General features: G+C 54.6%; 1 protein-coding gene across 1 annotated transcript; it reads right to left on the reverse strand.

Moving 5' to 3' along the window:
* Positions 1–4,345: 4,345 nt before the first annotated feature.
* Positions 4,346–22,903, reverse strand: SF3A1 (splicing factor 3a subunit 1). The gene is made up of 16 exons (XM_042234822.1): positions 22,748–22,903; positions 19,015–19,136; positions 14,798–15,005; positions 13,449–13,706; positions 12,361–12,435; positions 11,211–11,361; positions 10,668–10,861; positions 9,709–9,826; positions 9,260–9,445; positions 8,443–8,564; positions 8,102–8,347; positions 7,382–7,589; positions 6,720–6,874; positions 5,686–5,787; positions 5,503–5,574; positions 4,346–4,852 (listed from the first exon to the last, which is right to left on the reverse strand). The coding sequence occupies exons 1-16, from the start codon at positions 22,808–22,810 to the stop codon at positions 4,751–4,753; spliced, it is 2,382 nt and encodes a 793-aa protein (XP_042090756.1). The 5' UTR covers positions 22,811–22,903; the 3' UTR covers positions 4,346–4,750.
* Between the last annotated feature and the right edge of the window lie 56 nt (positions 22,904–22,959).

The raw sequence follows: 22,959 nt of genomic DNA on the forward strand, positions 1-22,959 counted from the left end.
ATACATGACTACTGGAAAAACCATAGCTTTTTAGTTAATAAAGTCTCTCACTCTTTCCATCTGTTTCCAAACTCTTTCTCACTGTTTCCCCATCTATTTGCCATAAAGTGACGGGACTGGATGCCATGATCTTACTTTTCTGAATGTTGAGTTTTAAGCCAACTTTTCCACTCTTCTCTTCCCCTTTCATCAAGAGGCTCTTTACCCCTACACTGAGGATAACAGTTAAGACTGTTTTGGCAGACAACACAAATGGGGTTGGCATAAAAGTGCAGTTAGTAGGTCCCAAAGCTTAAAAACATTCACCTTTTTGTATATAAGCTTCAGGAGCAGTTTGATTCAAAGGTTGTCACCAAGAATGTCAGCCTTGTTTCCCCCTTTTCTCTTTGTCCTCCTTCCTCTGGTCACTTCATCCTCAAGCTAGAACTCCTCATGGTAGCAGCTCCAGGCTCACATGCTTCCTCCATCCATCCATCCAGTGGATGACTCTTCTGGTAGCTTCTGTTCAATGGTGGGAAAGGAGTACGACAAGGCTGTATATTGTCACCCTGCTTATTTAACTTATATGCAGAGTACATCATGCGAAATGCCGGGCTGGATGAAGCACAAGCTGGAATCAAGTTTGCTGGGAGAAATATCAATAACCTCAGATACACAGATGACACCACCCTTACGGCAGAAAGCAAAGAGGGAACTAAAGAGCCTCTTAATGAAAGTGAAAGAGGAGAATGAAAAAGCTAGCTTAAAACTCAACATTCAAAAAACTAAGATCATGACATCTGGTCCCAACACTTCATAGCAAATAGATGGGGAAACAATGGAAATAGTGAGACTATTTTCTTGGACTCCAAAATCACTGTAGATGGTGACTTCAGCCATGAAATTAAGACACTTGCTCCCTGGAAGAAAAGCTATGACCAACATATTAAAAAGCAGAGACATTACTTTGCCAATAAAGATCCGTCTAGTCAACGGCAACCCACTCCAGTACTCTTGCCGGGAAGGTCCCATGGATGGAGGAGCCTGGTAGGCTGCAGTCCTTGGGATCGCTAGGAGTCGGAAACGGCTTCACTTTCACTTTCAAGTGTTGGAGAAGGAAATGGCAACCCACTCCAGTATTCTTGCCTGGAGAATCCCAGGGACTCGAGAGCCAGGTGGGCTGCCGTCTATGGGGTCGCACAGAGTCGGACACGTCTGAAGCCACTTAGCAGTAGCAGCAGTCAAAGATATGGTTTTTCCAGTAATCATGTATGGATGTGAGGGCTGGACCATAAAGAAGGCTGAGCAATGAAGAACTGATGCTTTTGCACTCTGGTGTTGGAGAAGACTCTTGAGAGTCCCTTGGACTGCAAGATCAAACCAGTCAACCCTAAAGGAAGTCAGTCCTGAATATTAATTGGAAGGACTGATGCTGAAGCAGAAGCTCCAATACTTTGGCCACCTCATGTGAAGAACTGACTCCTTAGAAAAGACCCTGAAGCTGGGAAAGATTGAAGGCAGAAGGGGACGACAGAGGAGATGGCTGGATGGCATCACTGACTCAATGGATGAGTTTGAGCAAGCTCCAGGAGTTGGTGATGGACAGGGAAGCCTGGCGTGCTGCAGTCCACAGGGTTGCAGAGTCAGACATGACTGAGCAACTGAATTGACTGACTGTGTTCCTTCATTCTGTACTAGGACACAGGTCTCTCTAATTTAATCATCGCCACAGCTCAGAGATAGGGAGCACCAACTTGTTTAGTTGACCTCAGCCTAAGACAACAGCAGTGTCCTCTCTTTTCCAATGCTGCAGTCCATGGGGTCACAGAGTCAGACACAACTCAGTGACGGAACCGAACTGAACTGAGTAACTTCTCTACACTACGATAAGGAATAAGAGTGTGTCCTGTCGTGCATCGTGGATTGTATGACTTGGGTATCAGAATTGTTCACTTACATGTATTTTAAAAATAAAACAACATACACAGTTAAGATCAAATCCCCATATCAGATAGTTAATAATCTTAAGGACTTACATTTCACTTTTATTTTAAAGAAGTAAACTTTTTAAAATCTTACATACTAATTCATGGACTTTTAAATGAGCTATATTGTTTTTTTGCCTTTTTGATTTCTGCATTATAGGAATAAATGAAATATTACCTATAAGGATGGCTGTAATTACAGTGTACTGCATATTTCAAGTATTCTAATTTTTGTACACATTCTCTTAATACATAGTTTTAGAACGTGAAATGGGTCTAATCATTAGTGGCCTCCAATGGGCTACATGGTTTTCATTTCAAGCAGCCGGTGGAACTGAAATTCCTTAGTGTCTACTACTCATAGAATCCTCTTCTTGCAAGTCTTCAAAATCAGCGAGGCTGAAAGCACCGCGCCAGGCTGTTTTCCCAGAAATCTCACAGCAGGAGCATTTCTCCCCTTTTCACAGTCCGGCAAGGTGTACGGATGCTGTGGTCCCCAGGAACACAAGAGCAGCTTTAGCCTTCCAGAGCCCTTGCTGGCCTCGGGGTATCCATCCTATCTAGAAAATGGGACAGATAATCCCCAGAGGAATGCAAGTGAGGTCAGAAAAGCTGTGCAAGCAAGGGGCTGCCTACACGCTGCAGCTCCACACAAGAAGCACAGAGCTGGGCTGCACGCTGGGCCTGCGGCCACTGGCGACCACAGGGCCGCCTGGTCAATGGGCCTTCTGCAACTGAGTGAGCCAGAACAGATGTTCATTCAGGAGCTCCGGGAAGCTGAGATCGGGCCCTGGAGGGCGGCTCAAAGGACCCATTCACGGACATTCCGCCAGCAGCATTCCGAACATCCAGGCGCAGCCTCAGTCACGGAAGGCCTGTGAGATCTGCCCATCTGTGGAGAGGCTGGTCCCAGAGCCATACAGGGAAGAGAGGAGAGCTTGGAGTGTGGGACTCCCCCAGCTCTACTAACCCCCTTCCCTCCTGGAACAAGACCCAGGGACTGTCCAGGGGGATTTCTGGCGTTGGTCATGGAAAAGCAACCAACAGCTGGCTTACTTCTGGCACCCAAACCTTGGAGCTTCAGGAAGCCACATTTCAGTCCTGGCCCCTGGGGGAAATTTCTAGCTACCAGGTGGGAAGTAAATGTCAGAGTGAGGAATAACATCCCACTGACCAAGTTAACGTGAGCAGTTTTTTTTTTTTTTTTTTTTTAACGTGAGCAGTTTGTAATGGAGCCACATAACAGGCAGTCGAAGGGCCACTTGAGCCCAAGGTCTAGAGCTGGAAACTGAGCTTGGCGAGGCAGCAGAGAGAATGGTGACTAGAACTCTGTGACTTCAGGGATGCCCTCACCCCTCTGGGCCTGGGAAATGACTTCTCAGGATGAAATGGAAGCACTGAAAGGAAAAGGCACTGGGAACTCTCGGGGGGAAAGACACGAGATCTTCAGAATGAAATCAACAGGAGGTTTAAAAGCAGGAAACGGTTATCAACAGGCTCTCACCTTCCTCCCTGGGAACACCCACGCACAGCAGCGCCTGCCTCCCTGTGACAGCACGACTTCAGAAACACCCGCCTGAGCCTGGCCTCACGAGGGGCGAGGGCTGTGGCAAGTGCTCTGCACACACTCTCTTTCTATCTTCTCACTGTGCGACAGTGGGCATGTGATTCAGCCTCTGTGCCCAGTTCATCCACGTGTAAAACACATCGGGAACGCCCACATCAGGATCACGTGACTCAGGGAGTTCCCTGGTGGCCTGGTGGTTAGGGTTCTGGGCTCTCACTGCCTTGGCCCTGGTTCAATCCCTGGCCAGGAGCCAGGGTCCTGCAAGCCACACAGCACTTACCTGATTAAAATTGATCAAGTGCTTGAAACAGTAAGGAGTAGTTGGATAATTTTATAGTTTAACAAAAACGGTTCATGGCCTTGGAACAATAGTTTTAAAATAAACACATTTTTGGAAAAAAAAACAAAACCTCATCATATACTTTTGCTCACTCCGCATAAGCCACTTGCTCAAGGTCACTTATCAGGTGATGAGTGAGCCCTGGCCTGGGAAACCGCCACCCTCTGGTCTCATCTGCGTGCTGCCCACTGACCCAGGAACTGCAGCCCAGTGTTCTGTTCTGGGGTCCTGGCATGTTGAAGGTGTTCCGCGTTAGTCTGTTATATGCACAGGGCTATGCCTTTTGAAGATCCGTGTGTTTCAAAAGGGCAATAAAAACATACCTAAGAAAGAGTCATGGAAAACTTGATGGAGGCAAGAATTCAGTTAGAAGCCCAGCATTTCTCAGTGCAGAAGAGGAGCCACAGGCAGCGTGCCGTACTCCTAGACCCAGACAGGGCACGGGCGGCCGGGAGGCAAGTCTCACGCCACTGATTTCACAAGAGGGGTTGGAGAGGTTTATTAGCCCACGGCAAAATACAAAATGATCGACGATGACGAGAGCCACACCTATGAGCCACTTGGCACTGCGGTCACATCCTACAGGACATCCCTGGTTTCACGTTTCCTAACAGGCTGCCTGAAGAAGTGAATGCTCTCAAACCAAGACCCGAGCACAAAGGGATTCCAGGGACCACTGGGGAGGAGAGAGCCTGAGAAAGCCCTCTGCGATCAAGGTTGGGGGATGGGGGTGGGGAACTCTGCCAGCCAATTTGAATTTCCAAACTTGGTAAGTAAGAGGGACACAAATGTGCAAGTCAGGGTCTCCCAGCTCGGGGCCAGGGGGTGGGGGGCAGGAGAGGCAAAGCCGCAGTGGCAGGACCTGACAGCAAGTTTCTCCTACTTCTTCCTTCCGCCTCTCTCCTTGAGCGCCAGGTGGATGACGGCACCGTTGGCCATGTTGTAGTAAGCCAGCGAGTTGGAATCCTTGATGAAAATGCCCTAGGAAACAGAAGGAATGCCTCAGCCCGGGGCAGTGTGAGCACAGTGAGCTGCTTCACAGCTCCCAACACTCTTAGCAAACACAGGGGCTTGAAGGCAGGAGGGGCAGGAACGGGAGTGGCGCAGGGCGGGAGTGAAACACTCCCAAGAATCTGGCCCCTGATCAACCTAGGAATGCTGACTCTCAAATCGTAAGATCTTGAGAGGCCAGCTACTCCGAGCCTCATTTTACAGAGGAGGAAACTGAGGCCTGGAGTAGGGATCAAAGTCCAAAAAGGGCGAACACAGCAGCCCCTGATCTGGCAGCACCAGGGTGGCTGGGCCGCCACCTGTGTCCCAGCACAAAGCCGGGCTGCCCGAGGCCACGCTCGCTGGGGTGGCGCCACCCCCGGGGCAGGAACCTGCCAGAGCAGCCCAAGTCTTGTCCCCAGATGTCACTGAGATGTCCAGACCCCACACAAGACTGCTGTGACCCTGCCAGAGCCTCACTCACCCTGTCAGACTAACCTGCCCCAGCACCCGGCACCAGCAGCATGGCTTCTAGGATGGACTCACAGGGCCACAACCAGGCGTCTCCCCACTCCTGATCCCACAAATGACTTAGCTTCTGGGACAACAGAGAGGACAAGGGCGGCTGACACCCAACTCACCTCGTACTGCAGCTTCTGTTTCCCTGCTGGCATGCCTGTGGCTTCGTGAATCTTCACCTTGATGACAGAGACCTGTGGGACGGAGGAGTGGTCAGTCACCCCTCGCTAAGGTCAGCTGGAGAAAGTGTCCCCGAGGCCTTGGTGGCCCTGCGCCTGAGGCCAGTTGGGGGCAGCAACTCTTACCTGGTCTGTGAGGGGGAGGGTGAAGACCAGCACCTGTCCGTTCAGTTTCCATTCTGTCTTATCCTGCATGTTGGGCACCTGGACTTTGATAGACACTGGACCCTGCAAATCAGGAGTGGCCATTACACCCGGGAAGTCCTGGGTCAACCAGGAACTACGCTCTCTAGTCCTGGGCCCTCGAGACAATGTCACTTGCCCATCGGGACTCCTGGACTCTGGCCTGATTCACTACTGACACCAGCTGTGACATCGAGCAACTCACTCCCCTTTTCAAGAACTGATCTCTTTCTTTAGAATGATCCCTAACCTGCCTAACAGTGAGGCTGGAGCTGAAGAAGGGACATGCAAGTGCTCTGCAAGCCTCAAGAAGAACCACAGGGGCAAGAACATGAACTGTGAGGTCAGAAGACCTGGGTTCCCAACTCAGTGAAGCGGCTGATCACAACTGCTGGCCGGTGAGGCTGCGAGCCTTCAGTAAAAGGTGTGGTTCTATCCCAGCACTTGAGTAGGTACTCAAGAAATGGAAACTACTGTCAGAAATGAAAAAAAAAAAAAAAAAAGATCTGCTCAAATGCCCTGGGGCAGTGGGGCTGGGACTGTTTCTGCCTCCTCACTAGAGCCTGCCAGCTTCCCCAGGCCCCGGAAGTGCCGAGGTTCCCAGCTCTTGTTCCTAGTACCCCAACAGGATCCCTACAATACAAGACTCCTGAGGGCGGCAACTGGAGGCAAAGGTCACAAAGAAACGAAGAACTGTCCCCAGGATTTCCTCCTGCGTCCTGAGCCCCATTCATACTGGAGTCCGGCTGCCTGTGCAGCTGGGTCCAGGGGGGCCGCTGACAGCTGACGGCTGACCCCACATTAGGCATGCTGGGCACTTGGAAGCCTCAGAAGCCTCCTGGGCCTCCAGCAGCTGACCTAGGTCCCAGCAGCCAAAACCACGGGAGCAGCTCAGGGTGGGCCAAGGCATGTAACGGGCAGGATGGTTCCGCCGACCTGTCTGGACACTGCAATGTGGGCAACTCTGGGTCACATGCCTTGTTTCTGCGCAGAAACTCCTCCTCGGGCATGAGGCTGTCCTCGGTCTTCAGTTTCTTAGACGCAGGCTCGTCTTCCATGGGAGGCGGGGGGTGGACAGGCGGCATGGGGGCTGGAGCAGGGACAGGTGCCACAGGCGGGGCGGGCACAAAAGCTGCAGGGCAGGAGCGAGCAGCCACATGAATGGGAGGAAGGCACCCAGGACCCTGGGGGCTGACGGTGAGGGGAGACTGCACAGGTTTCCACCTTCTCCCCGTCAGAGGCGTGAAAGACCACTCCTGGCTGAGTCTGGCAGCCAGTGAGCTCCCCGGCAGAGGACCTGGGCACCTGCCCAGACTGGGTAGCAGGAAGCTGGAGGAAGGGCGGGACTGATGGAAGGAGCAGGGGCTGCCCACAGGATCCATCGTCAGGCCTCAGCGCCCGTCCAGGCCTGACCCCACTGGGCACACATACCCCAGCTCTGCCTCATCAGCCTATCTCCCCCAGGAGCCAGGAGCCCAAGCCCCTGCACCCCAGGGATCTCTCACAGAGCTAAGCTAAGGCTCTCCTCTGGGCTGGAGCCACAGCTGGAACAGCTGGTGCTCCCCTTAGCCACTGCCCTGCTCAGGGCTTGCCCTGTAGCACCGACCCAGTGGCCTGGAAAGCGACATGAGACACTGACCTGTCGGCACAATCATGGGTGGTGGGCGAGGTGCCATGATAGGAGGGGCCGAGGGAGGCATGGGCACCACGTTGATCCTGGGTGCATGGATGATCGGCGGCATGGGGGCGATCACCGAGCCTGGGGGCAGCCGGACCACGGATGCCATCGGGGGCCGGGGCATGACGGGTACCGCGGACACAACCGTGGTGCGGACGGGAGGCGGCATCTGCGGGCGGAAGGGACCCACGGGTCACAGGAAGCCAAGGCTACACCCCAGGGCACACCAGCCGGCAGCTGACCCCCTGCAGCCTCTGGGGATGGCGCTGGATAGCCTGGAGCTGAGAGCGCAGCCTCACATGGGGCTCTGACAGAACCACACGGAGAGAGACCCAGGGCGACACTCTTGCCACTTCGGACTCCACCCACGAGAGAGAAACTGAAGATGCCCTTGACTCAGTCCACTGGACTCAGGCCAGCGGTCCTCCAAGGCCCCTTCAGTCCTCCTGGCCTCCCTGACCCAAGCCTGCTTCTCACATTTGCCACCCGCCTCCTTCCCAGCTCCAGCCCTCCCACACAAATGGAAGGCCAGGTTGGAGGTTCCCACTTCTAACTAAAAGGTTCTTTTCTCGACTTGACCCATTCTGCCCTTGGGCTCCTGTGAGACCACTGCCCTGGGCTGGCACCATCCAACCCAGGGAACCCAACTTCAGGGGCCCGTCGGGGTGGCTGCGGGCTAACCGCGGGCGGCCGGGGCACCGACGTAATAGGCGGGGCCGAGCTGGGGATGTTGGTGGCTGAGGACGGCGGTGGCGGCTGCTGGGGGATCTCGCTGGGCTTGCTAGGGCCAATCTTCTCTTTGGTGTCATCCTCTGGCACCAGGCCCTTCGCCTTGTGGATGGCCTCAATCTGCTCCTGGAGGGTGATGTTGGCCTGGGCGGCCTGCTGGGTCCGGGCCATGCTGCCAGAGTGGCCGTCCCAGGTCACCTGCACGGGAAGCAAGGCCACACTGGTCAGGGCTCCTGGAACTGAGCGTGAGTGGGGTGCTGGCAGGAAAGGCGGAGGCAGTCACCGAGCCGCACCTTCTCTTCCGGCTTCTGGATCTCCTCCTCGCCAATCTTCTTACCGATGGCTGTTTCCTCCACACCAAAGATGTCCGTACGCCGCTCGGCCAGCTGCTTCAAGCTGCTCTCAATATCCAGACCTGGATAGAATCAGGGAACAGAGAGGAAAACTAAACCCGGTGCCAGTCCAACAAGATGGCGGCTCAGTTGGTGCAGGTGGAGGCTGTTCTTACGGGACACAGCTGTCTGTGGGTGCCAGGGCCTCGCGCCGGCCCTCTGAGCCTGGGGAAGGCCGACGACCACTAGGCCTGGAAACCGGGGCGTGTCCAACCCCCACTTGATGAAAGGCATCCGAGCGGACAGGCCACATGAGCAGCGTGGCAAGGGGGAGAGTGCGGACTCTGGGAGGGGCCTCCAGCCTCCGGGACAGTCCCTCCCTCCCTGCAGGGCTGCTCCTCACAGTCAAGGGGCCAGTGTGTCTCAATTCAAGATGCTCAGCGCCCTCCAGCCGCCACAGCCTCTACTCTAAGACGGCCTGGGAGTGAGCACCCCTCCCGGCTGCAGTCAGATCCTGCTCCAGGATGCCGATGGGCACACGCCACCCACCTCGGGTGCCCTCCTCTGCAGGAATCCTCTGCAGGGTTTCTAGGAAGCGGGCGGTTCTTTTGTGGCTTCCTAGACCACACCTATCCTCAAAAGCTCCTGGTGACCTCAAAGCTTTCTACATTTGATTAAAGCGTGCTGACTATTAACTTAAGAGATCCCAATGGGCCAAAGTGAGTTAGGGCTGAGTCAAAGGAGGAGTGTGGTCCGAGTGGGGAACACCCCGCCTTACCTGGCGCGTACACCTCGTCATCGCTCTGCTTCTCACGGATGGAGCGATCCCGCTGCTCCAGCCAACGGGGGTCGAGAAGCCCAATGCGCATGTGCTCCTGCATCTTGCTGGCAGGGATCTTCTCCCCAGTGATGGGGGACACAAGATACTCATCGGGAGCGGGGGCCGGAGGCAGCGGCTTGGAAGCTGAAAGGCGACAGAGATGGCCGAGTGAGAACCCGGGTGGCAGCCTGGGTTGAGAGGGTGCTGCTTTATCCCTCCACTGCCCACGCAGTGCCATGCTTTAACAGGCCCTGTGTGCTGAGCCAGGGCACCACAGATGACCAAGTCCCACGCCCTGCCGTGAGGCCCACAACACAGGGGCTCTCAGTGCCTATGACAAGCCCCCGCTAGCCATCCTGGAAACAAACACAGGTCTGAGAGACACAAGGCATAAAAACGGAACCCACCTTTTGGGTCATAGTCCTTCCGGACAATGACCTGGTCTGGAGTTGGGGGCAGAGGAGGTGGCATGGGTGTCTCCGGCGGGGGCGGCACTTTCTGCCCTTCCTCTTCATCATCCGAACCCTGAAAAGCAAGGCAGTAGTGTGACTCAGGGCAGGAACGAGAAGCCACCTCCCTGCAGCTGAGCCCGGCAGCTCGCAGGGTGGCAAGCAGCCGAGGCCCCTGCCGGCCAGCATCCCTGTGCTAAGCTCCCCGGGCAGCCGGGGCCAGCCGGCAGCAGGCCAAGCAGCTTCCTCACAGCATGAATGGCAGTGCTGGGGGCTGTGGTGCTGACACTCTGCCCAGGCATTTCCAGCAGCTGGCACCAAGCAGTCCCAGGAGGCCAAGGGCACTTAACGTGCTGGGGAGGGCCACAGAGGGCGAGTCAGCGCTCAATGGGAGCCACGCAAGGAGCAATGCTGGGAGGGAGAGAAAAAGTCAATTCCCACAGACACGTGGGCCTTTCTTCTCAGGCTGCACACAAATTCTTTCCGAGAGGAGGAAAGCGGCTTGGCTCTGGAGACTCTAAGCCTGTGGGGAGGCCTGGCTCAAAGGGGCAGAGGCACCCAGAGGAAGCACAAGCTACAGTCAGAAAAGCTCTGGAAACTGTTAATCATTTGGACCTAGGCTCAAAACATCCAAGTATCCGGGACAGAGGGTTCCCTAAGGAAAGCCAGCCTGGAGGGAATAGTGAGCGGGGCCTCTGGGCAGAGGAGGACGGTCACCAAACAAGCCGACGCGGCTCGTGGACCCTTGCCTATGAAGGAATCTTTGTTGCCCGAGCTGGAAAAAGGGGCGCCTTACTCAGGACCCAGGTCTGCTCTCAGGGTTCACGAGGGGGCTGGCACACTCAGTCTGATGGAGGAGCGCACCCCTTTGCCCTTGGCTCCAGGGAAGAGTCACCCCAGACCCCCCAGGAGCACACCTCGTCCATGTCTTGTACTTGGGTGTCCTGGTCCAGCTGGGACGGAGGCTCCTCCGCCTTCTCCTGTTTCTCATCCTCCTCATCGGACTCGACCTCCATCTCGACCTCCTCGCTCTCCCCAAACTTCTCGTAGCGCTCCTGAATGAGGATCCGGGCCCCCAGCTCCTCCGGGGTGGTAGGCGGGGGGAAGTTTCCTGGCAGAGGGTGAGCAGGAGTCAAGGGAGGGCTCCACAGACACTCCTGTCAGAGGCCCGTCAGGCAGCCTGCCCCACGCCGTTGGCTCTCACGGCTGGGGCCACCTGGTCTCTCTCCCACACCCAGAGGCCCACCCAGGGCCGGGCACAATGCTATCTGTTGAACTGCGAGTAACTGGGGCAGCGGGAGGACCGAAGTCCTCTGGAAACAAGGAGGAGACAGAAGCCTCACTGGGATCCTCCCGCTCCCCGGGGACAGCCTGGCCTGCTCCCCAGGAACAGCTTGGCCCACTCCCCCAGGACGATGGCGCCAAGCTCCTGGCTCCGCCAACAGGAGTCATAGACCAACCTTGCTCGTTGGGTTGGAAGTCCACTGTCTCCACCACCACGAAGTCATGCCAGTCGATCTGAGCATAGGCGACCCGCTCCTTCTCCTTCTCCTCCTCTTCCTTCTTCCTCTCACGCTCCTGGAACTTGGCCCACTCCACGCGGTAACACACCTGAAGGGAGGAGAACGGCGCGATGCTGAGCTGAAATCAGGGTTGGCTCCCAAGGAGGCTGTCACCTCCAGGGCCTTCACCAGAGTCAGCGTCTCCTTCAGAACAGGAGGCTGCTCTGCCCACCAGGGGGACTTCCTGGAACAGACTATGGAACCTGCATCTGGTTTTAGCCAGGCCCAGAGTCTGGACAGGATGAAAATCTGAATGCCAGAGACCTTTGTCTGGGCCCCAAGGGCAGCTCTCTGTTAGAACCTCAAAGTTTTCTGCTTGTGTTGGCGGGTGGCGAGCAAACTCCTCCCTCCCAGGAAGTCTGTGTGACAACCATGTGCCCACAGGAGCTGCGGCAGCCTGACCGCCTGCACAACAGAAGGCTTCAAGCAGCCTCCCAGAACTGCCAGCATCAACACACCTGGTCTCCTGACTCTGAAAACCGGACTTCAAAACCGGACTTGGGCAATTGTCGCCCAAGAACCCATTCAAAAGCTGGCTTCTAGCAAGAGAAGAAAACCGGAGACCGACAGAAGTGAAAAGGAGAGTGGCAAGTTAGGGACCAGGGAACCCAGGTCTCTTTGGTCTTTGCAGCCTCAGTGCCCTTCTTCCCTCCACGACTAAGGTGTCGATTCAGAGACCATCTGCAGACACACAGCAGGACCCACACGCTGGGACCTGTGCTGTTAGTAACTGGCCGTAAAAAATGCAGTTTAGGACTTCCCTGGCGGCACACCTGCCAACGCAGGGCACGTGGGTTGGAACCCTGATCTGGGATGATTCCTCATGCCTCAGAGCAGCTAAGCCCGAGCACTGGAGGGCCCATGTGCTGTACCTGCTGAAGCCCATGCGTCCAGAGCCTGTGCTCCGCAACACGGGAAGCCCCCACGCTGCACCAAAGAGCAGCCCCCGCTCACCACAAGCAGAGGCAGCCGCACCAAGTGACGGGACCCAGCACAGGCACAAAGAACAAGACAGTCAGAAAAGAAGAAAGGAAGACGGTCAGCCTACCTGGTCCAAAACTTCCCGGGGGTTCTCTGCCTCTCTCTTGAGTTTGGTAAATAAGCCTTTGGGTGGAATCAAGATCTGAAACACAGAAAAGGTGAAGCAGCTGTCGGTGCAGCACAACCCGGGACAGAGTGGCCTGTGGAGGAGAAGGGAGAGCACGGGATCACGGGACCAACCTCCTTAGCTGGGCAACGCCAGGCACGTGCCTTTACCTCTGTGACTTGGCTCGCTTCTACAAAACGGTGACACCGCCACTTAAAGGTGGCACTGTCAACTTAAAAGGCTGCGAGGATTCGCAGGGAGAAAGCAAAAGCACCCGCAGATCACCACGCACACCGTCAGCATGCAGTGACTGCCCCCGGGGCGGGTCTGCCTTTCTGCTTCTGCACACGCCCCCCAGGATCCCCAGCGACCTTGCTGAAGACTGCAGCCCACAGGTTCCCCCTCCCTGGACTTCCACGCCCTGCTTTCTCTGGAGCATTTTATCCACGGTGTTTATCACCCCTGGACACACACTAACGGTGCACTTGCATGTTGCCCCCTCACTAGACCAGTCTCCACAAAGACAAGAGATTTCTGTCTTCAGTTCACTGCTGCATACCCAGAGCTTGGAACAGGGCCTGGCACGCAGAGCTTTTTTGCTGAGACAGCAAATGGTGGCCTCATGTAAAAGAGCTACTCTTTCCAACCAGCCCAACCGTACCCACGCTCACTGGCAAAGCGGCTCAGCCCCGCTCCACCCTCCTTGTCTCCCTTCCCCAGAACCACATCTGTTCCTGGAATTCCCGAGTCCAGAGCCACATCAGCACCCTCAGGTTAGAGTGCTAAAGGTCCATACCCACGCTCTGCGGCAGAAGGACCAGGAGTCACCCCTGGAAGCACCCTGCTAGGGCTGGGTGTTAACCCAGCTAGCACCCAGCTAGCCCTGGAAGTTAACCCAGGGCTCGCTTAAAATTGACACTGTAATCCTAATAACCCTCGGGTCTGGTGACCTGAATGACTGTTCAAGGCCCCACCCAGGAGCGGGCCCCCTGCAGGCGGCGTGGACGGCGCGCTGGCAGCAGTGTGCGCTCCCCCCGGCCCCCAGGCACCTTGGTGTACTGCTCCACCAGCTTCGTGAAGTAGTTGAAGAGGCTGTGCTGCGGGCGCAGGAAGTCAAACTGGTAGTTGCGCTGCTCTTTCTGCATCAGCTGGGTCAGAAACTGGCGCCCATTCCTGGCCACAAACTGAGCCGTCAGCTTCACCACGTCCAGGTCGAAGGCTGAGATGGAAGGGGGGTCTGCGATGAACTCAAACTCGGGAGGGGGCTCTTTGGGCACAATGGTCTCTTGTATCACTTGGGCTTGAACCTAAGATGCAAAGGGAATGTGAGGCGAGAGGCAAGGGGTGGACTGGCTCCAGAGACGGGGCACGCACGCACCACCGGAGGATGGCATGGCCCCCTACTCCTCTGTCAATCACATGCATGCCCCAGCACGTGGCGGGAAGAGAAGCCCAACTCAAAGAGCGTCGATGTCTCGGCCAAGTGTGGCCTCGACTCCCTGATGGCTTTCTGAGTGAGAACCGTGTCTCTCTGCGTGTCCATTGCTGCCCTGAAACTGAGGACCGAAACTGGGTGGCAGAAGATCCAACAGGGATGGTTTATTAAATCCCACGCAAAGGGGCAGAGGATGTAGGAAGCCCTACACGTGTGCAGAGGACCTCCCCTTCTGGCCTCCACACGAACCATGAAGTGGCCACAAGTACTGTGAATTCTTTCTATACAGGAGGAAACTGAGGTTGCCTGAGGCACCAGGAGTAATCAACTGCAAAGTACGGTCTCAGAACCTTCTCCAACCTTTCCTTCCCACCGTCACACAAGGGGCAGCCTTTGCCACCACGGCTCGGGAGGCAGCAAAGAGAAAGGCCCAGTCCAGGTCTACACAGGAGGCAAAATGTGTCCTCACTGACGGCCCGAGCCACCCGCAGTGCTCCGAGGGCATGCCACACACAGGGGCCCGGGAGGCAAGACAGGGGCGAGGGACACGCAAGAAGGGGCCCACAAGCCACGCCGTGGCACTGCCCGGACGCCACGGCCAAGGCAAGGAGCAGGGGCTGGGAGCCTGGGCTGCAGGGTCGTGACTCCGCGGCCCTGGGTAAATTGGGCTTCCCTGGGCCTCAGAGTCCTCGTCTGAAAAAGGGTCATTTTACTGGCTTCCTCCCGCAGCCCCTGAGAGGCACCAGTCAGACAAGGCCGCCAAAGCTCTGCACACAGAGCTGGACAGGCCCTCAGCCAACGCCAACTGTCAGCAACCCTCTGCTGAGAGAGCCTCAGCACGCACCTCTGTAAGATGCAGACAGAGGCCTCACGTTTCTACCCACGTGGCTGTGGGGTGTGGACAGCAGGTCATCGTCTCCCTCCCTCACCCCTGGGGCAGCGAGGCACAGGGCCGGTTCCCACCTTCTGGGGCAGCTGCTGCTGGGAGGCCTGCTGCTGCTGCTGCATGACCTTGGGGATGGCGGCCGAGGGCTCCTGAGCCTTGCCCTCCTTGAACTCGCTGACCTTGTGCCGGTAGTAGGCATGGTAAGGGTCGTTGGGGTTCAGGAAGTTGAACTTGGGGTTGTTGATCTCATTCTGTCGTATCCTCGCTTCAAATTCAGGTCCATTTCTAGTAAAAGAGAAAAAAGAGAAGCATCGATCCTGCAGCCCTCTCAAGTGCTTGGACCAGAATACGGCTCACTCAAGTTCCGTTCTTGCCACCACCTACCACTCAAACGGGCCCCTCCCTTGGCTGGCACAGCAGACCACCTCCCCGAGACTCCTGGCATCAGCGGCCAGCGCCCCCGCCTCCTGCAGCCCATGCAGGCCCCAGCGACCCCAGGGCCTCAGACCTCCGTCATTCCTGCAGCACCTCCGCCAGTCTCACCCTCTCCAAAATCATCTCGTTATCGCTCTTCTAATAAAATGTATTCACTTCAAAGAAAAGTACTTTAAAAGGAAGGCATGGGAATCCCCTGACGTCTAGGGGTTAGGACCCCATGCACTCTCACTGCACTGCAGAGGGCTCCGGGGGGGTGGGCAGTGGGGGTGCTGCGGGGGGAGGGGGCAACAGGGGGAGGAAGGCGTATGTCACTACTTCAAATAAAAGTCGTTATGGCTTTGCTGACAAAAGGCAGCCACACCAGGCAATACAATGAGAGCAATGCAGCATGGTTCAAGTTCAGTTCAAAGTTTGCTGAGACTGAAAGCAGTTCTTAGTCAAAAAGCAGGATGACTGAGTGCTTGGGAGGCATCAAGGGTGTGTTAACGCTAAACTGAGATACTGTCCTCTAACTAGCAAGAATGGGGAAAAAAAAGACAATGTGAACAGGATTTAACACCTTGGATAAGTATTGGCTGTAATCATCTCCTTTACTACTGGGTGGGACTCATACAGGAAACACTGCTCTCCAGGCCCGGGGGCCGAGCTGCAGCATAAAGCACGCTCACCGGACAGCGACGTGACGTCAGGGAGGCCCCTGTCTCTCTGTATCTGGAGGAGTTTCCCACACGCACCCTATGTCCCCAGTGTGTATGCCTTTAAACCCTCAGAATGAAAAACGTCCTTCTCATGATGTATAGGGAACCCTGATTTTTTAATAAAGAGTCCCAACAGTAACATTTCAAGGTGTCACACATCCACAATACCCGTATCAGTCAGAAAGTGCACTCACCTTAAAGACACAAGATATGGACGTGTTCAAGTTTTGGGTTCACTGCTGACTTACCAAGTTACTGAACGTCTTTTTGACCCAACTTCCCATGGTAAAATACGGCTAAATACCACCCTCTCTCTCTACTCTGAAGTATTGAGAGAACTGATTAGTGAATGAGAAGCCAAAGTCTATTGAACCGCACAGGCCTGAACACCCCAGGGCCTGTTGCTGCTCTGAAGGCTGGAAGGGGCTGCCCTATGAACAGGAGAGGTGACTTGGGAGCCGGGAGACGTCTGCGGGGCCTCCCTCACTCCTCTGGCCAGAGCCCTGCTCTCAAGAGCGCCCCGGACACATCAAGGGGTGGCTCCAGAGGCCGGGGCAGCCAGGCCGGCCCCCGTCCTCAGACTTGCACGCCCTGGCCTGGTCAGCTGAAGAGAAGGCAGGCCGCAGGCAGCGCTGCACCCCACCTGAGCCGCCGTCATCAACACCCCGGCCAGCTCCTCTGCAAGTGCTGGTCACGCTCGGCGGCGTGACTGACACCGCGAGGTCTGGGTGTGACCGTGTGCTGGTCCAGCTGAAACCCCATGCTCGAGGAAGGGTTCCCCCACCTTAAAATAATGTGAACCACACAAGGTCAATGTCCACTTAAATACGGCTAAACCAGGCCGCCACCCAAAGGGCTGCTAAAAAAGGGGCTCTGGGTGTCTCCTCTACCACCGCCTCCTAAGCCATAACCTCACACCTGCTAACAATCCGAAATATAAAATGACGAGAGGACAGGCATGCTTATTCCAAGCTACTCTGTCGCTTTAAATTAGCTAAATGCTATGTTTAGAATTGTATTCTCCAACATAAGGAACAGATTTCAGCAGGAAAAAAAACCATGAGTCTGACTCAACCCAGCTGGTGGGGCTTTTTAAGGGTGATTTCCACTCCAGTTTCTTGACAGGAAAATGCAGGGAAGGGAAGACCAAACCTAGAGAGAAAAAACTCCTTTTTGAAAACCACACTGGGCTGGTGAATTTCACTCACTCAATACATGCGAACCCCACACAAGTAAAGCCGAGGGTCCTGCATGCATGCTTTAACCCAGCCTGAGAAACTGATCCGTCCCTTCACTGAAACACTAACGAAAGCAAGTTCAGAGATTTCAGAAATGCTTACAAGGCCATCGGGGCTTCGCAGGTGGCAAAGTGGTAAAGAATCCATCTGCAATGTAGGAGACAGGGCAGGAGCCATGGGTTCAACCCCTGGTTCAGGAAGGTCCCCTGGAGGAGGGCATGGCAACCTGCTCCAGTACTCTTGCCTGGAAAATCCCATGGACAGAGGAGCCTGGTGGGCTATAGTCCAGGGGGTCACCAAGAGTCAGACACGAGTCCAAGTCAAGATCTAGAGATGCGGACGTACAGATTTATTATTAAGGGAACTTGGAAAGAATTCTTATTTCTGTGGCTGGCACAAAATGACTGGAAAGCTGTTTGGCAAAATGTTTAAGAAATCTTTAAAAATGCTCTTTCGGCCAGCAATGTGCCACACAGAGTTTTCTTCTAGGAAAACATCGAAAAAGGGAATGAAAATACTCAGAGACTTCCTCCCAGCTTTATGCGCCAAACTGAAATGCTGGAACAACCTCCAAGGAAGACACAGAGCAGTGGGCCAGGCCAAGGAAGGCCAACGCCGCAACATGGTGTGTCTTCTCCAGAGGGGGCCATGCAGCAGACCAGGGGCGACCCAGGAACACGCGCACAGCACAGGCAAGTGGGAAAAAGCAGGGTGTGACAGCACCTCTACCAGTACAAGAGCCTAAAAAGAATGCCCGGAGGAAACAGGAAAAAGTGAAAGCAGCTGGGAGAATCTACTCTGGTTGTGAGACTGGCGATTCGTCCTCTAACACCTTCTTCCTGTTTATTGTCTTCAGAACATCCGGGGAAAAGGGGAAGAATGAGTGTTGCTATCAGATATTAAAGTTATGCACGCAATACCTGCTGCCCTAAATCGGACATGGCCCGATAACGTTTAACCAGGCTCAGAGCCGTTTTAACCCAGTGTCCAGGTTAATCAAAGCCTTGGAAATGTGGAAGGTTAATCTATACGGAGCCTGACACAGTGAAAGACGCCAACCAGAGGAACCTCTTTCTATGTTTCATTTCATAAGAAGAACCCATCTACTCAATGATGTTCTTGCCTTAACCAAAGCTAGCCCACTCCTAGACGGGGACACTGTCCCGGGGTCAAGGTGCAGTTCCCTGGAGAGCGCAGGCCTGACTGCGGGCAGCGCTCTGCTCGAGGCCGGCTACCGTTTCCATGCAAGCAACCGTCCAATTCAGCAGCAGCCAGAAATCCAGACTTACGGTGCAATCTCATTTCTAAACAGTGACAACCAGTTCAAAAGTTAACGCCCTAAACCAGGGATGGTTGACCTTTGGAGTCAAGTGGCTATCAAGGAGACTCCATCTGAGGAGGCATGGGTGTGCTCAAGTATAATGGAGAGGGACAAGAGGAAATCCAGCTGACTCCCATGCCATCTGGGCCGACAGCCACACGATGCACCCGACTGCACCTGGGCCCCTCTCTCCGGCCTCGCGGTAACTCTGCGAGGGGCATGTTATTCCATTCCACAGCTGGGTCGGGAACGCAGTCCTTGCTCATGAGACGGTCCACTCCCTGTTCTGTCTTCCTCAGGCCAGCAGCTCAGACACGGACACACATCTCTGACAGAACAGTCTTCCAGGCACTTCTTCAGGCCTGGTTAGGAAGCACAGGTTCTTGGTGACGCTGGAGCTGGGTGGGCCTGTCCTCTGCCACTGCCAGACCGTGTTAGAGATGCCAGTTCTGCCCACAGCTGACCTTACATCACACTGTGGTCTCCAATGAGCTGACAGGCCTAAGCCGATGCCACTCTAAAAACCCAGGTGTTACCCTCGTGAGAATTCAGTTCTGTGCTAAAACTGCGACCCACGTGAGCAGGAGCAGCTACGTTACCTGGCCACGAAGCTGGCAGTCTTGTCAACGATGTTCCTGACCTCCGGAGGAGGGTAAATAATACCCACCACGGGCTTGGAAGGGGTAGAATCCTCCTTTGAAGATGCTTCTTCTTCTGTGGGCTGTGAAAACAGGAAAAGGAAGGCCTTGAAGTTTCTGGTTTAGTGTCGGATGCCTACAATTAAACTCCTCCAGGATGTTACTGAGAACACAGACTTTCTCCAGCTCAATTCATCACGACTTCCTGGAGTTAGGAACCTCTGCTCCAGAAGAACCATTTCTCTCAACTGCTCTGGGCCTGCACGGGACTCTCCCAGGGACCAATGAAAAGAGCAGCCTCCCTGGCTCCCCCTCGCTGGACTATCTCTGTGACACCGGGAGTCTGCATTTTCACCAAGCGTCCAGGTGATTCACATGTGTGGGCAGGGGAATGATGGGACATGGATCTGACCACATTCTGAGAAACCAGAATCCAGAAGGCCATGTCTGTATCCCCACATCCTTGGATATGCCTAATACAGGATATTTCACCACCGTCTGCTGAATAAAGAAATGGGAAACTCCTTGCTAGCCACTCCTGCCTTGAATGCCCTTTCCCTCTACACCCATTCCACGGTCTAAACCACCATTCAATATTTAAGAGGTGAAACCATTGGAATGCTCAGCGTTAACTGCCCTGTAAGTTCCAATCCTCTTTCCTCACCAGCTTCTTCCTCTAACAAAGGGTCAAGCCTCTCATGTTAGAAAGTTCCTCCGCCGCCCTCACGTTCCTGACTGCCACCACCTTCCCCCCGCCTTCCTCTGGTAGCTCAACAGCCCGTGTGCCCTCAGTCTTGTCGCCCCCACTTCCTCACCTCCCATCTGATCCCCATTCCTATCAAGGGCTCTTGCCAAAGTCAAGAAAGACAGCCTATGGCCTGCTATTGTGGTTATCTGGCCGTGAGACCAGTGACCACCCCGTCACAAGAGCCTCACCTCCTGGGCCCTATCCTCACCTGTCTCTCTTGCCCACCATTCCACCCAAGTCTCCCTCCTGGCTCTTGTTTCACCCCCTGACCTATATTGTGAGTGTCCCCCAAATTCTGTCCTCTTTTCAGACTCACACTGTCCTCAGTAGGCACTGACAGCGCATCCTCCACTTCCCCAGCACCTCTAGGCCACACCATCCTGCCCACACCAATGCCCCCCGTCACTCTCATGTGGCCACAGAGCTGTAAGAGCCCACGGTCCCGGGGCACTTTCATCTCTAACCACCCTCCTCATGGACGGCCAACCGTGCCTCCAGTCATCCAGGGCAGAAACGTGGGTCTCTTCTCCTTTCCTCAACCTCCACATTCAGTGATAAGGAACACTTCTCAAGCACAGAGTAGGTTCTACATCCTTCTCTGAGCACCTGAAGCAGATTACATCTATAAGCCTTACAGGCCCGCGACGCTAAGCATTCTCACTACTGTCATTCTACAGATGACAAGCTAAGAAACGGAGACCCCTCCCTGAGGAAGCCCACGTGGCAGAACCAGGATCCCAGCGCATCAGTTCAGAGGGAGAGCTTGCACATCAGCCCTTCCGTGCCGTCAGCGTGCCGGCGCCCTCTGCCCCAGGCCCCAGCCACAGTGTAGGCCAGGCCCTCAACGTTTTTCAAATAACATGACCAATCTTTCCTCCGAGCAATTCTCCACATCACTGTCTACCTCCATTTCTGCAACACAAACACGTCAGTCTCCAGCTTACATCCGCTCTTCTCCCAAAAGCCTGCTAGGAAGAGTTCAAATCGCCAGTAATACAGCTCTTAAGTACCACTTTCCCAACTCCATGCTTTAACCTTCTTTACCCTTGACCAGAAGCACTGTCTGACTCAGACCTCGGTACCTCTGCACTTAGGTGGCTTTACCTGGCTTATTTTTCCACGAATACCGGGAAAATGCCAGGGTTACAGAGGTACTTGCAGTGGTCAACAGATAGGATATGCTCAATAAATAAATTTGCTGAATGAATAAAGAATGGTATTTGCCTGCCCCATCACCTACCTGGTGAACTGACTCATCCTTCTAAACACAACTTAGCTTACATCCCATGGGCCTCGCCTACCTTAAACTCTCCTCTAGCCCATAAAAGCGACGTGGATTAGAATTGCTGCCTCCACTGTTTAAAATAGCCAAGATGTGGAAGGGCTTCCCTGGGAGCTCAGCTGGTAAGGAATCCGCCTGCAATGCAGGAGACCCCAGTTTGACTCCTGGGTCAAGAAGATCCCCTGGAGAAAGGATAGGCTACCCACTCCAGTATTCCTGGGCTTCCCTGGTGGCTCAGACAGTAAAGAATCCACCTGCAATGCAAAAGACCTGGGTTCGGCCCCTGGAGGAGGGCATGGCAACCCACTTCAGTATTGCGTGGAGAATCCCCATGGACAAAGAAGCCTGGCGGACTACAGTGCATGGGGTTGCAAAGAGTCAGACACAACTGAGCAACTAAGCACAGCACACAGCACAGGACATGGAAGCAAGCCAAATATCCATCGACAGATGAATGGATAAAGATGTGGTACGTATATGTGATGGAATATTATTCAGCCACTAAAAAGAATGAAATGATGCCATTTGCAGCAACATGGACGGACTCAGAGAGTGTCATGCTGAGTGAAATAAGTCAGACAAAGAAGGGGAAATACCGTATGGCCTCTCTTATATGTGGAATCCAAAATGAAATGACACAAATGGACTTACAAAACAACAGGAGACTAACAGACTTCGAAAACAAATGTATGGTTACCGGGGGGGAGGAATAGTTGGGGAGTTTGGGAAGGTCATGTACACGTTGCTATATTCCAAATGGATAACCAACAAGGACTTACTGTCTGTCACAAGGAACCCTACTCAAAGTTATGTGGTAGCCTGCATGGGTGTGGGATGTGGGGGAGGACAACTGCGTGGATATGCATGGCTGAGTCCTTTGCTTTTCAGCTGAAACTACCACAACACTGATAATCAGCTATATTCCGATACAAAATAAAAAGTTTAACGTTTAAAAAAGAAAGAATTCCTGCCTCATTCCTAATACCCTGCAATTATCACCCAATTATTGACCCCGTCCCTCTTCCTTAGCTGAATCTTTTTAAGGGCTGTCTGAAACAGTATCATTTGTGGTGACTGAGACGATATTTACTAGTATTCTCTCATATCTGTCTCCCCACTAGTCCCTGAGCTCCCTAAATAAAGCACGAATTGTGCTTCACTCATTTGGCTAATATCGTAGCCTGGCACGGTGCCGGGCTTACGGTAAGCAGAAAACAAACGCTGAGAGTTAACATTCAAAGATGTACCCTGCAGGCTGGGTAATTAGGGACTCCAGAGCAAAGGCTGGGGGGCCGGTGAGCCCAATTAACCACACGAGACCGGAGGATGCGCTAGAACAGGGCTTCTCAAACGTTAATGAATCACCGTGGGATCTTATTAAAAACGCAAATTCTGATTTTAGAAGATCTGGGGTGGGAAATCAGCATTTCTAATCAACTCCCATTTGCTGCTGGTCCGCGGACCTCAGTTTGAGATCCACGGCACTAATAAGGCTTCTTCCGCTACCCGAAGGCAGGCGGGAAGCGCGCTGCCTCCTGGGACTTGGAGTCCCCCCAAATCCTCCTAAACGGCAGCTCCTTCCTGCACGAGTTAGGAGCGCCCGCGCGGGAGGCGAGGGCCCAGGCCTGCTCAAGCGGCCGGTGGAGGTGCAGAACTCGCCGTACCTGTTTGGGCTCGGTGGCCGCGGGCGGCGGCGGGGGCACCGCCTGCACGGGTCCGGCCGGCATGACTGCGACGCTCAGGGCTGCCAGTCCGCCTCGGTGTAGGTGAGCGGTGCGGCGTCAAAGCGCCTTACCGCACCAACAGTACGACAAGCTCTCAAGATGGCGGCGGCCGACCGAGTTGTCGCCGAGGGGGCGAGGCTGACGCACGTCCG

Source organism: Ovis aries, chromosome 17, assembly GCF_016772045.2.
Source record: "Ovis aries strain OAR_USU_Benz2616 breed Rambouillet chromosome 17, ARS-UI_Ramb_v3.0, whole genome shotgun sequence".
NCBI classification, from domain to species: Eukaryota; Metazoa; Chordata; class Mammalia; order Artiodactyla; family Bovidae; genus Ovis; species Ovis aries.